This window comes from Antedon mediterranea, chromosome 5, assembly GCF_964355755.1.
Source record: "Antedon mediterranea chromosome 5, ecAntMedi1.1, whole genome shotgun sequence".
Taxonomy (NCBI): Eukaryota; Metazoa; Echinodermata; class Crinoidea; order Comatulida; family Antedonidae; genus Antedon; species Antedon mediterranea.
The window spans coordinates 25,897,064-25,912,636 of NC_092674.1; the positions used below are offsets into that span (position 1 = coordinate 25,897,064).

Here is a 15,573-nt window from a genome sequence, read left to right on the forward strand (position 1 = left end):
TTTATTTTTATGTACTGAATTTAATTTGATATGAATGGAAACATCGCTTGTTAAATTTTTTTCTAATTTGTATACCCAATACATTGTCCCATTAACTTTAATCACCGCATTATTACCATTTTTACATTAATTCAACAATACTTGTTCAAACAAAAGAATTACAAAACATTATGATATCAATATAAATATGATTATTTATAAATTCTAGTCTATAATTATATAACAATAGAACTTGCATACATTAAAATAATTAATCTGGATTTGCAATACATTTTGAATTTAACAATTTGACAAAAGCAATAATAATTTAAGTAGACAATAACAACACCATCATCATAATAATACTGGTTTATCGTGAAATATCATATCACCCAGATCGTCCTCTGCGTGAGATGTAAAGAGGTAAAAGTTGGTTAGAAATAGACACAAATTATTTTTTTTTTTATTTATTTATTTCGGTATATAAAACATTACAAAAAGCAGAACAAGTCTGAAAATATTGTAGCACATTATATAAAAAAATTACATTACAGATAAAAAATACAAAACAATTACAGAATAGAACTTCATTTTTTCACCAAATACGAAAAAGGGGGTCTCATCAAAATGTTATTTTCATTGATTTATACTTGTAATTTCTTTAAAATACATAGATTTATGGAATCTACGGTAAATTTTCTGTAAGATTATTTAAAAAACTAAAAATGGTCAAGATATAGGTTTTACACATTCAGAAGCATTTTACAGAAATCCCTTGCTGCCGACAAACGCCTGGTTTTGGTTTGGCGGTACACCTTTTATAGTCGTTCTGGTTTTGCCAGTTATTAGTATGTTTCTACCTCGTTTGACCAGCCAGAACAACTGGATTGGTAGGCTAAGCATGCAATAATAAGTTACAATATGTAAGGTCGAGAAAACCCGTGTTTTATCAAAGTTTGATTTGAACCAAAGCTCCTGTGAAAATTAGGGCAGTCATATTAACCAAGAACCGTAATCATAGGATTGGGTGAGTCTTGTGTTCCAAAATTCCTCTTCACCATTCCTCATTCTTCTATCCTGAACCTAACACTTTGTTTGGGATACATTTATGAAGTCATTGTACTAATATTAATACGCCACTACATCAGACATGCCCGAAGTATGTAGTTTATTGTCTTTTATGTAGTCTAGAACTCGACCTTTCTATTTTCTTTTAGTATTAAACGTATGGAACGCATTATGTGCCAAAATATATATCTTTTACTAATATGAAGTAAAGTAAAATTCTATAGACTATGTGTTATTATATAAGAACTATTTAATAAAATGTTAAAGCCATATAATTTCATTGAAACTGTATACCCCCATGAGCCTATTAAACACAATTATAAACTGTCAATTAAAGTTCAAACTCGAATAGTATAACATTAGGGAATATGACATTTAACATGATTAGGGATAAATGTATTTTAAAAATGTTTAGTATAATATTCAAATGCAATTTATTGTCAATAGACGTGATATTCTACTAATTATAAGGCTGAGTCTACTAATCTGTTACCTTCAACAGAAATAATATATTTTAATATAAAGCTCGGATCCCTATTGGACGTAAGCGCGTCGCAAGTAATTTGGACCAATCACGACGCGATGGATCATCCGAACTGTCGCCTGTGATTGGTCAACTCATTTGCACTGTGTCGACGTCGTTGAACCATTATTATCCGGAACAGATATATAATACACTGAATACTGTAATAATTCACATACATGATAATGTCTTTTCATTTCAAACAATTTGCAAAGGACTCGTTTCTCTTTTTACAATATATAGGTCGAGGAAAACTCGTGTTAAATTAATTAATTTGGACCTAGGCTCCTGTGAAAATTAGAAGGCAGTCATATTAACCATACATACACTAAGAACCCAACCATAGCATAAATCTATTGCGCTGCAAAATTTCTATTCACGTGTTTTTTTTTAAACAGGGAAGTTCGCTTAAAATGAATTTAGATGTTTGTGTAGGACGTCATCAAATTGTTGAGATTGAAAAATGACTCGCTTATCCTTGTTTTTTAAAGAGCCACTTCCCATAATGATTTGATTAATGTAATGGACTACTGTAAAACACTAACGGACATGTCTGATTGATTTTACGATAATAATACCCAAGTTTCTGCTTAAGCTTCTGGTTTAAAAAAAACATCTCTGTCCAATTCAATATGTAATCGATGATAATCAATAGAACGACACAAGGAGCAATGATCTAAAACATAGCTCATCTTTTTCTAAGGAAAAAATGTGATAAAATGGACAATGGCAGGATATTAACAACTCACTTGATTTCGATGTTTTGGTCTCAAGCAAGGATTTTATTTCCAGATACTCTCATCCATCTGTGTTGTATTTAATTGAAGTTTATTTTAATAAATGACAAAGAAATCCAAGTCTCCGCCTTGGAATGTTTGCCAAATCCCGTTGATAAATTACGTTGTCGGTGTTCATGAAGACATTTATTAGAATGTTTTAATCCAGGTCGTGTTCAATTATAGAGAGATGTAAGGGGGGGGGGGGGGAATGATGTTAGCCTTTGGTCAGACGATCTGTCGTACTGCTGTAATATTATTACATATCACACGCACCAGAGTTAAGCGTGTATAGAACGGAGTTACTGTACGCAATCAGAATCGTATTAGAGTTACAAAATAAGTGCTCATTAGTAAACTCTCTTATCTTCGTCCGATGTCATTAACTACGATATAACTTCCCTTTCGTTAAGTACGATATAACTCTGATATTGTTAAATACGATATAACTTACGATATAACATCGATGTCGTTAAATATGATAAAATTGATGTCGGTAACTACGATAACACCGATGTCGGTAACTACGATAACACCGATGTCGTCAACTACGATAACACTGATGTCGTTAACTACGATATAACTCCGATGTCGTTAACTCGATATAACACCGATGTCGTTAACCACAATATAACTCCGATGTCGTTAACTACGATATAACATCGATTCCGTTAAATACGATATTCCGTTAAATACGATAACACCGATGTCAGTAACTACGATAACTCCGATGTCGTTAACTGATATAACTCCGATGTCGTTAACTACGATATAACACCGATGTCATTAACTACGATATAACTCCGATCGTTAACTACGATATAACTCCGATGTTATTAACTACGATATAACTCCGATGTCATTAACTACCGGTACGATATAACTACGATATAACTCCGATGTCATTAACTACGATATGACTACGATAAACACCGATGTCATTAACTACGATAAACACCGATGTCATTAACTACGATATAACACCGATGTCGTTAACTACGATATAACACCGATGTCGTTAACTACGATATAACACCGATATCGTTAACTTCGATATGTTTCACTGTATATCAAGAAGCAGAACGTTTTAAGAACTACTGTAATCAGTTTTCTTTATCTACTGAATTACCACAATTTTATTTCCATTTCCATATCATTAGATTCCAGAAACGAGTTTCTTGTAAAACTTTTGACTGCAGAAAGTTGAGATCATGATGTAGTTAAATTACTTACACTCGCTCGTATAAAATATTGCTTATATCTTGTCATCTGTGATTGAAAAGTATACAATTAATGGCACTACATGTTGAGAAGACTGATGTTATAAAACATGTATAAGTAACAGTTAAAATGGAAGTCTATTATCTTTAATACCTTTTCTACGGTTTAACACGTTTAATTGTTATTTACACTTACTACGACACGTAATATCGTATAACATCGTAGGTTTAGTATCAGATATTCATTAGGAAAATAAATAAAATCAGAAAGAAATGAATTTGTCTGGCTTATAAGTAATGAATAGTCTTTAAGGTATCAAAATGACATGTTTGAATTAAAGTTAAACGAGATATATAAATGCACGTAAGGCTGAGTCTTTTACCAAGAGAGTTTGTATTTTAAACCTTTGTATAATCTCTTGTTTTTGTATTTTTGCTGCGTTCGTTCTTTTTTTTTTTAGCCCAAAGCTTGTTAGTCTGAAGTCTTCTAGATCATCAGTTATGTATTTTGTTTTTCTTATTAGCTGTCTTCTTGTTAAGACAAATTCAAAACTGCTCATAGGCACAGTTTGGTTGTTAGTCTTGTTATGTCTATGTTGCTTGTGTCACTGAACCCATGCGCATTAAGCTTGGTTCCAACTATAAAAAAAATCCTGCGTAATAGGAGGATGTGAAATGTGAACATCATTTTTCTTACGTTTGTGTTCTTTGCGTTATGTTGTCGTTGCGATGCTGAAGCTTTAAGCGTGGTTCCCACTATAGACGCAACGCAAGAACGTAGTCGCAACGCAAGCGAGTTGACCAATTGCAAGTGAAAATTTGAATAACCCATCGCTTGTGATTGGTCAAATCGCTTACATTACGCAGCGCTTACGTTCTTGCGTTGCGTCCTAATGTGAACCAAGCTTTAGTTTCCTTTTTTTTTTATTATCTGGACATTCTTATTGTTCTTAAGAAATTAGAACTTCTCTTAACAGTTATTGTATTTTTTTTATATCATTTTATATCATAATCATGACAGTTTAATTCACATAAAGCTTGGTTCCCACTAGAACGAACGCAGCGACGTATTGACGCAAAGTGCTGTATTGCGTAATCACAAGCGGGAACCGACGACGCAACAGTGCTGCGAAGATCACAGGTTTGATTTCACGCAGGCGTTGGGCAAACACAATTATTGGAACGGCATTTGCTTATTTTGCGTAGGTTGCCTTACATTGCGTCACTAGTGGGAACCAGGCTTTATATCTGTTTATCCTGTTAACGTATCATAATCATGGCAGTTTAATTCACATTATCCATTGTTATATTTTCAATTATAAGCCTACATTTGGAAAACTACCAGTAAGTATAATATTGTATTTTTGCATTGTACATTGATTAAGCTTGGTTCCCACTAGCGGCGCAACGTAACGTAACGCAATCTACGCAACGTAAGAAAATGCCCTTCCAACCATTGTGTTTTCCCCCCGCCTGCGTGAAATCAAACCTTGCGTCGATACGTCGCTGCGTTGCGTTGCGTTCTAGTGGAAACCACGCCTAACTAAAACATCTTCACTATACGCTATTGGATTATATTGTACACATTGCAGTGTAACGGATATGTCATATATGTTCGTTTTTAAGTTATTATCAATATCGTTCAATCATAATGTCGTGTATGGGGCGCAATATATTGTTGTACGCATAAATAATACTGACTGAAATACTGTACTGTAATTCCTGTTTACTGTTGTTATGGGGTCTAGAAAGTAGGTCTCCGCCCCATACTATCATTGCCAAGTGTGTGTAGAGTAGAACTCCTGCTTTGGGACACCCTGTTTGTAGATTTTCAACATTTGTTCTTCTACGTCATGATGACCCCATTGTAAACTAGAAAGCCACTCCGAGAGTGCATACCTCCGCCTACTGTAAAATTGTTCTACATCAGATTTAGTCACCGGAAAGTGTGTGTCTTAATGCTGCATGTGAATTATATAAGCATGTGTATGCGAGTTTGGTGTAAAGGTTATGTAACCCGCCTTTCAACTAACAAAAGCTTCAGCCGACTTACAATAGAACAGAAACGCGAAAATCAAACGAGTGAATTTGAAAAGAAATAGGGGTTTTAAACTACTCGTATCAAAAAACTTGTACATTAAATCTAATTATGTTTTAATATTACAAATCACAAAATTTAACTCTTACCTCTTGTACAAAAATGAAGTTTTTTAGACAAGTAGTTCTCGAGAAAATACAATTTTAGTTTACTAAAACGGGTGAATTTGAAAAGAAATAGGTTTTTTAAAACTACTCGTATGAAAAAGCCGGTACATTTAATCAACTTTTGTTTTAAAATTACAAATCACAAATTATAACCCTTGCCTCTTGTCCAAAAATGAGGTTTTTTGGACTAGTAGTTATCGAGAAAATGTAATTTCAGTTTACGTGTTACTTTGAGACTGCTCACCGACTTTTGAAAATGGTCTCCTATCTTTTAACACTAGCCGGTCTGAAAATAATATAATTTTTGTTATTTGTGAAGTTATTAATAAACCAATTTTGTTGATTTTCAATAGGCATGGTCCGAAAGTATATTCCTATCTACCCCCAAAAATCAGAATAATAACTTGAAAATTGTAGGCGCTATCGTGCTAACAAACAAACATACAAACAAACAAACAAAGTGAATACTATACTTGGCAAAATTCTTTTTGTCAAGTAACAAACAAACATACAAACATACATACATACATACATACATACAAACAAAGTGAATACTATACTTGGAAAAATTCTTTTTTGCCAAGTAACAAACGCACACACGCTACCGATTACATATACCTCCTTGGCGGAGGTAAATAAGTCGCATATCTGGACTTTCATGAGCTATCGTCCATCTCTTTTTTGCTTGTCTATATACATACTGGGCTAGTGTTGCCCGAAAGCTCTGCTAATTTTTTGGCTGTTTTACTTTATCGTTTTGATTTAGCTTTTCGATTTTTTATATCTCCGCCATTGAGATCCAACCACTGATACCCACAGCATTGTCATTTTTTCAGTAGGTTGCCTTTGGATTTATATACTGTATTATTATGTATAAACACACAATTATAAAAAAAAAAAAAAATAAATAAAACAAAACGTCGATGTAACGTCTTCGTTTCATCTCACATTTCAAATTTGATATAATACAACTAATCCGAAATATTTACACTAATATCAAGAACTTGATGTGTTATTCTTGTCATGACTAACGTACTTGAAATGGATTTGTTGAAGAGACTTTATTGCAAAGTTAATATCAATATTTTGACGTGTAAATTAATTTAGAAAAGACATTTACTATCAACATTAGCCTTAAAGAACGCAACTGTTGTACGATGTGATCTTAAAACACAAGTGTGTTTTTGTTTTGACGTTTCAATACATTTTGCATACGTCACAAAGCTAGAAATTAGACGTATCCGGCCAAAATTATGTCCAGATAATAATTGGCTAAGTGACAGCGCCCTCTATTTGTCAATGTTTGTAGATTCACCAAGTTGGTGTCATAGCACCCTAAAATGACGAACATTCACCATCATGCCCTCTCAATTTGACGCATTTGAATCAAATTTTGACATGTTCACCATCGATATAATATTAATTACAAAACTACCTATTCTCTACTTATTATTAATCCGTCGAATTATGCATGTGAAATGAAATCGTAAATAAATCAGTTAATATATTGTTGCTGATCACTAGTTGTGTATGGAAATCCCGTCAGCATACTTACATTTTATTTTGCTGTTGGTTGGGTTTGGAAATAAAATAAATAAAAAAAAAAAATGTTGCACAATGTTGTGGCGGCATTCGCGTACCATAATTACAAGTGTCGGCACTAAGTATTTTTTATATTTCAGTACTAGGAACCGAACGGGAAAGATAGTACATTAAAATTTAAAATAGAATATCTTTACGTGGGCAAACTTAACGAACGCAGTTTCAGAAAGACTTCAGGACGCAAACTGTGCAATATAGTGTTAATTTGTTTAAACCTTACTTTCATACGTATTATAAACACTTATCAATTAAAAGGAAACCTGTAACTTTTCAGATATTAACTTCTGTTTCACACAATTTCCATTTTTTAGAAGTCAGCCGAAAGACTGAATAATACTTTTTTTTCTCATTTGTCATTCAGTGTTTGTGCAAGATTATTATTAGGAATTAAGTATCTAGACACGAGTGACAATATCTTTAAGTGTGCAATCTTACAACGAACCACATCTCCACCGCCCTAAAGTCTTTCGTTAACACCTTACTTACTTTTATACGTATTATACATAATATAATAATTTATTCGGAAAACGCTTTTTGAACAGCGGCACACATAATAATGGTGCATCCTTAAAACAATTAAACATACAATATATAAAAATATGAGTATAACAATATAATAACGGAAGTTCGATAAAACAATTAAAGTTAAAAATAAACTGTAATACTAATACCAATTAAATGCAACCCACATACATAACCTAAATTAGCATATCAATTAGTATAATATGAACAAAGGAATATACAGTACTTAGAAACTATGTAAATATATACACACAAAAAAAATAAGGAACAATAGTTAAAACCATAGATGACCATGTTGCAGATGCATACACTTTGGATTGGTTAAATAATATAAGCCAAAAGTTATCCCTTGAAGATTACTCCAAACTAAAAAAAAGTCATAGCCTTGAGAGGTGCAAGCTTAAAATTTAAATTAAGATCCAACACTTTACCTCTAGATGGACGAACCTGTAAATGGTCTAAAGAAGTATCTGGCCACTGCACTATATGTCAGAGTGGTGAAATAGAAAATTTACAGCATTTTTTATTTAATTGCCAAGCTTTTAATGCTATAAGGGAGATCCAATTAGTGAAGCTAAATAATGACCTTGAAAATTTGGATGAGTCTGCAACATGGGAACATTTTATAAATGCTGATGTTAATGAAAAAACTACTATAGTTTTAGGGGGGATATTAACTTGGATCCTAGTAAAGTTGTCTTGACAGCATTTGACAAATACTGTAAGAATTTTCTTAAAGTTGCCTGGAAAAAAAGATCCGAGTTAAAAAAGAGCTAATTTGCATTGTTGCTTTATAATTTTGTTTATTAATTTTCACTATATATTGTATTTAATGTTGCAGAGAAAGACTGGTGTACATCTCTGTAAATCTTTTAAAATTACTATTTGTGTTTACTGTATTCGTTGATTTTAAAGTTTATTTTCATACTTTAATTTGTAAATTATTATTTTTTTTTTTTTTACAAATGCTAAGTTTGGTTTATTTTAGGCCTTTCATATTATTAATTATTTTATCACTGTAAACAACACTTAACTGTTACATGGAGGTTTCTTCTTAAAAATTTATATTCATTATAACTCTCAAAACATAAATCATGATTGTTCTAAGATAAAAATGTTAATAAAATACAAACATAAATAATAAAAAAATAGTATCACTGTAAATAAATTACAAACCACGATTAACTTTCATAATAATACAGTCGTGAGGTGGTTTCCCGATTAATCGTACGATCAAAACGGTACTGGGTATGAACATAAATAATAAAATAATAATAAATAATATAAAAGATTATAAATTTAATAATATCCTCAATAATAGCCTAATAAAATTTCTTTAAACAATAAGATATTAATAATGTTGATAATAATAATAATAATAAATAAATATACTTATATAGGCCTATAACTCCATCAAAAGTTAAGTGTTGTACTTTTTCACTATTGTATAATTCATTTCCTTTTCTTTTTCTTTAAACTTATGAACGCACCGTCATAAAACGTGTGCCGCTGTTCTAAAAGCGTCTGTTCAATAAAGTTATATTTATATAGGTTAGGTTAATTCAGCTGAAAAGAATTATTCGATGACTGTAAACAGAATTTATAAAAATACAGTAAGATAACTAAATCAAATTACATACAATATAAAATAAAAAAATCATTCAATAATGTTAGACTTGATACGTATTATACACCATATCAATTAACCGTAAACATGTAAGTTTCAGATATTAACTTCTGTCACAAAATATCCATTTCTTTAGAAGATAGCCAACAGACTAAATGATACTATTTTTTTTTTCCTCATTTGTCATTTATTTTCTGCGTAAGAAGGCAATTAAGTATCTAGACACCAGTGACAATACTTTCAATCATCTCATTTTATTTCATAATTTCCTGCTGACCTCCTAAGGCGTTTTCAAATAGGTTAAAGATGTACTGTCATCATTGTTTATTCTAGTTAAAACAAAAATGAAAATGTATAGTAAATACAACTTTTCCACAAGCGATTTAAGATTTTACCACTGTATAGGATGTCTAGAAAACTCATCAAATTAATCATTCTATTACTAATTATAGGGTGTCTTTTAAAAATTAGGGACTTAGATTTTCACGTCGACTATGTCGACTGCTACCCTATTACGTTATTTTTATGATATGCGCATGGGCTAGACGACTGGTACGTCGACTGGCAAATTTGAGCGTTTGTTCACTGGCATTTTGACGTTCTTTCTGTGACATACGAGTATGATTAGCATGAGTACCAGTGGACTATGACGTCATAACACTGCAAAATGTTTACCAAAATCCATGGCCAAGAATCTCGCGAAGATTTTCTGCGAATGTAGTAAAGTGATTTTCAGTCAAATTATATTTCCGAACTGTGAATTATTGATATGTATTGGTTATTGTAAATAAAGCTCTTAATAATGCGGGTTATGATCTGGGTCTTATCACTACGACGCCAGCCGGCAAATGTTCATTTATCTGTCGACGACAACAGTCGACTACGACCCATGTGGACGTGACCGTCGTGGACGTTCACTCAATCAAAAAGTCCATATTAGTGTATGTAATTCAGAGCAATACCATACCTTCTCTGATAACCATGACTCAATTCAATTCAAAATTGTCAATCAATATTGTATGTACAATTAAATTATATAAAACAAAGTACCATTTGATCAAGGGACAACATATTTATAAGGGGTCAGGGGTCATGGAGACTCACACCCGTCACTGTCTCCCCTCCTTATACACATACAAACAAAAGAATGTATGCAGTGGTGTTAACGTGCGTGCCTTTCATTCCCAATGTCCAGGGTTCAATCCTGACCTTGTGCCAGGACTCAAGCCTCTTTTAACTCCACTCCCTAGCCTCAAATGAGACTTAGTTTATAAGCATGATACATTATAACATCATACAATAGTTTGGCCACGAGTCTGTGCTCGCTGTTGGATGCGTATGAAAAACAAAATAATTGTACATTAGAATTAGTAGGCCTACTGAATCGTGATCTTATAGTTATACTAGGATTTTAAGACCTGCGGTTTGTAGATCTAGAAAATCAAGATATCGGTCGAGAAAAGTCGGATATCATTTTGATACAATCGTATGTTATGGCATTTTTTTCCGTTCTTATAAAGTTCATCACAGTATTGTAATGTGTTTTTTTCTATATTGTTCTTTCAGATATCATGGCATCTTTCATCCACTGAGGCCTCGGATGAGAAAGTCAACTCTTACGATTATCATAATCCTTATTTGGGTAGTCTCGTTCCTCGTTTGTATCCCAACACTTCTTTATGCCAACGTTAGTGAAGCATACGATTGCAACGTAGAACGAGATGTCGCAACATGTGCCGAGTTATGGGGCGACATACATCCCAATATCATGCCGTTTTACTTTGTCTTCATCACCTTTTTTGAGTTCCTGGTTCCTATGTTGGTCATGTCATTCATATACGTGCGTATTGCGCTTCAGTTGTGGTTGCATAGGGCGCCACCTGGTTACGTCACTTCCGAGCGGCAGCGAGAGATTACGTCGATCCGAAAACAAAAAACCATACCCATGCTGATAACGGTTGTGGTAGCGTTTGGTATATGCTGGTCACCATGGCACGCATACAACCTTGCTCAAGTCTTTCATTTTAAATATAATGTTGACAAGTTTCAAAGCCAGGTTTCTGTTTATTCTATTGTGGAAGGAATAGCAATATTTAACTGTGTTTTTAACACGATTGTTTACTTCGCTTTAAGTCCAGTTTTCAGGAAGGAACTAAGAAGCATCTTCCTAAAGAAATGCCCAATGTCAAGACGGCGTCCGGACCCGGGGTCTGTCCCGAAGACGTCCAACGCCACGGGGGCAACAAGGACGCCTAGCCAGATGTCGCAGTTGCGAAACGGGTACAACATGATTAAAAAGACTGAAACGAATGAATCAAAAGTTTGAACTGCTGGCGAGTGTATACATCTATTCTATACCCAATGTTGTTAAACGTGTAAAATATTGTGACAACGACGCTTAGATCAGCAACACACGACAATTTTAAAATTGTCATTGACACCATAAGAAACATCAGTGGCAGCTGAGTAGCGGTTATATGGTGTATTGTACATTTGAACGCACGCCATACGAACAGTATGATCTGTGCATGTCTACACACCAATAGACATGATTGTGACGGTTACCCTGATTTCAAAATGTGGAGTAACGTCACGGAGGAGGAAGAGATTAAATACTGTATTTGTAGATTTGGTCGCATAGGTAAATCTGTGACTAAGCTGTATTTTGCTGATTTTATTTCTGGTTTTAGGAAACAAACTTATCCTACTTATTTTAGAACAATTTTAAGTACCTGTGCCTTTATTAAATATCATTGTAAAAAAAAATAACTATATTATACGGTCATGTTAAGAGTTTATGTTTCAACCACTGTATGTCTTTATTATTTCTATTTCAACGATAAACTAGCCATCATACGGTATACTATTAATATATATATTTGTAGGCCTACATGCGAAGGCTTAGAACTGTATAACATTTTCACTATCATTGTAAATTAAACATCTTTTTTATCAATCAATTTGGTTGAAACGTACAGCTGAGTGATAGGCGTTAAGCTTTTTGTTCACTGTTTTTAAAATGATAATGATAGTATTCTCAATCATTTTTTACGCTTTTGGATATGCACGATTTTGCTACATTGTATAAAATATGTTTGTGCTGAACAACAACAAACATACATTTCTTGTCACATTTTCTATAAAAAAACACTGATGACATAAGTCATGGCTTTCGATTTGCTTAAAGCATAATACGTAGGCAGCTTATACATATGAATTGCCTTGTACGTTAATAATGTTAACGTATTTTGTGGCGTGTAAAACATTGGTCACCGCTCAATAGATGCCGATTTTTGTGTCAGTATCATGTAGACAACGAGGAAATGCGTGGCTGTTTCATGTCACACGTACATATATACTTAAAAAACCACTCTAATGTCTCTCACTATAAAAAAAATAAATAAATAAACAGCATCGACAGAGTTCGAACCATTGCCTTCCGATTAGGAAGTCTAGACAACTGGGCTTGTAGAAAAGCAATTCAATTCAATGTGCGCATGTCTGTTAAATCACCGTCTCCTTCGTCTATCTATCCCGTAACGTTCGCTGTTACCGTACATTTGGGAGCTTGTTTTTGTGATGTGATTAGAAGGTCTGCCTCAAATCCAACGACGTTACTAACCCACTATCTAGTCATTAGAAGATCCTTACGTCCAACCAATATATAACATGTTTTCGTGTTCATATAATAGTACTGTGTTTAACCTTGACACCTAAAATCATAAGTGCATTATGTAGTATAAATCTAAAATTATAATGTAATATTACTTAATATTGTTTAATATCTGAAATTATTATGTAATATTAAATAGAATACAGTACAGTATAATCTCTACATTTATTATTCAATATTATATAAATAATAATAATATTGTGCAGTGACTCTAAGATCAGTCTGTAATACTGTATTACAATGTATACTTTACTATGAGGATCATTATACACATGGCATGTTATGGGTAATAAATTAATGATTTGAATTTATGATAAAAGTGATCGATATCGACTTGTAATCGATGCATTTATTGTACCGTGTGAACATAACCGAGCAGAAAGTTAATTAAATGCTTTAATACAAAATTGTGTTTATCTATCTTGATTTTAAAATTAGGGAAAAAAGGTTTAGCATAAATTCATTTTCTAAAAGGTGTTTTGATTATTTGCTTCTTGAAACACATTTTACTTTCAAATCCAACAGTATTTATAATATTCGATCTCATTTCCGACGTTTTCAATTAACTTTAACCCACAATATTATCTAAGGTAAATTCAGTCTGAGAGCAAACGACAATTGCCAAACGTACTGTGTATAAAAAGTAACTTAATATGTTAAAATGTTACGATAGCATAAATGTAATGCTTAGTGAAAACCTTGAGTGTAAGTGTACTTTGTTAAATTCGACTTAGATGCATTAAACTTAAATAAATGTATGAATGAATATCTCGGACCATCTTGATTTTTGTAATGTTACAAAAAAAAACAAAAAAAAACGGTTTCACCGACAAAAGCACCGTTATCTAATTAACATTACTTTACCAATTTTAGAGTAGAGTAATATAGCAGGTAAGGCCACTTGGATCACTGTCCTTTATGGAAAGCCTTTATTGTTGAAAACGTCGCCCTCAGTTGTCCCTATTCTGGACAGAAAAACAAATCTTATAATATTGTACAAGGCTGCAGTCGCGTGCTCAAATTTTAGTCAGTGTTTACCGACCGACCAACCGAACGACATAATGAGCTGTCGAGTCGCATTGCACGTGAAATGAAGCCCCTAAATGGACAAATTTCACCAATCCCGATCGAAAAGAGTAATACTTATCTGCTGTACATGTAAAACACATGATTGTATATAATATAATAATAAGGTAAGATTTCTGACGAATTGTGTAACCCCACTTCAGCTTCGGTACCATATGGCGCTTCTGTTCTCCTATTTGTACATATAAAGCTGATTTTCCACTAGGCGAATTTGTTCGCGCGAATCGAAAGCGTCATGCTCTGCGCATGCGTATTCGAGTTTCTGTCTGTCATACTCCCTTCTGCGACGAATTCTAGTTCCTTGAATTTTCGCTGTAGCGAAATTTACTAGTTCGAATTGTTTCTACTTTTTGCGAAGCGAAATATTGCGCAACCAATCAGAGCTCAGGAAATGAGCTATGACGCTTTCATGAGCAGTCATGAAAATCGAAATGCTCAGCAACCACGCGAGGAACATGAACGTCGCAGCTATTCGCTCATGTAGTGGAAAGAGAGTAGGCGATTTTTGTCTCTTCGAAACGTTTGATTCGCGCGAACAAATTCGCCTAGTGGAAAATCGGCTTTAATCACGTGTACAGCATACCGCACTTGACGCGCGCGTTTATAAACGCCAATTTACTCTGACAAGCAGTAACGATAATAAAAATATAGAGTCTATGTTATTCCTTCTGACCAACGCGGAGCGGACGGGAGGTTTCCGCTCAGGATAGATACAGACTCTACGTGGTACTCTACGGTTTCCGCTAGCCGTTACCGCTCGTCTGTGTAAATTAGCCTTATAGGAACTATGTTGCATCGGAAAATATGTTGCATCTGAAACTCATTTAACCTTAAAACTAACTCCATGATAGATCTACCTTAATTCATGTTAAGCTACATTACCAAGAATTAGTATGTGTAATATGAATAACATATTTTAATATGTTAAAACAATTTTAAATGGCCTAATATTAAATCACAATCTATATGGGAACCACGGAGGCATTAAAACTGTATTAATAATGCACTCGTAGATATTTGAGATTTATTGACGAATTCCTGATTGTTTACACATATTATTTGAATATAAAAACGTGCACGTGTCGGCACGCACTGACCAATCGAAGTTAAAACTGCAAAAGATAAAATATTTATTATAAATTGTGAACTTTAATACTCACATGAGGAGTTTTAAAAGGCCGATGCCCGTTAGGTCAAAGGAAAATAGATGGATTTGTGCCCATGAGACCAAGTCTCTTTGATATCCTAAGTGCAGCTCTTTCACATTCGGTACCGTATTTCATAGAATTTTA

The 15,573-nt window shown here is 33.4% G+C and overlaps 1 protein-coding gene across 3 annotated transcripts in view; it reads left to right on the plus strand.

Moving 5' to 3' along the window:
- LOC140050104 (prokineticin receptor 2-like) overlaps positions 1-13,961 on the plus strand; it is a 30,098-nt gene extending 16,137 nt beyond the window's left edge. For 2 of the 3 annotated variants that reach the window (XM_072095137.1, XM_072095138.1), the window contains exons 3-4: positions 4,890-4,910; positions 11,089-13,961. In XM_072095137.1, the coding sequence (XP_071951238.1) occupies positions 4,890-4,910; positions 11,089-11,848 (781 nt within the window). In that variant the 3' untranslated portion in view covers positions 11,849-13,961. The remainder of the gene's footprint in view (positions 1-4,889; positions 4,911-11,088) is intronic. The other variant, XM_072095139.1, reaches the window with a different exon arrangement.
- The last annotated feature ends 1,612 nt before the right edge of the window (positions 13,962-15,573 follow it).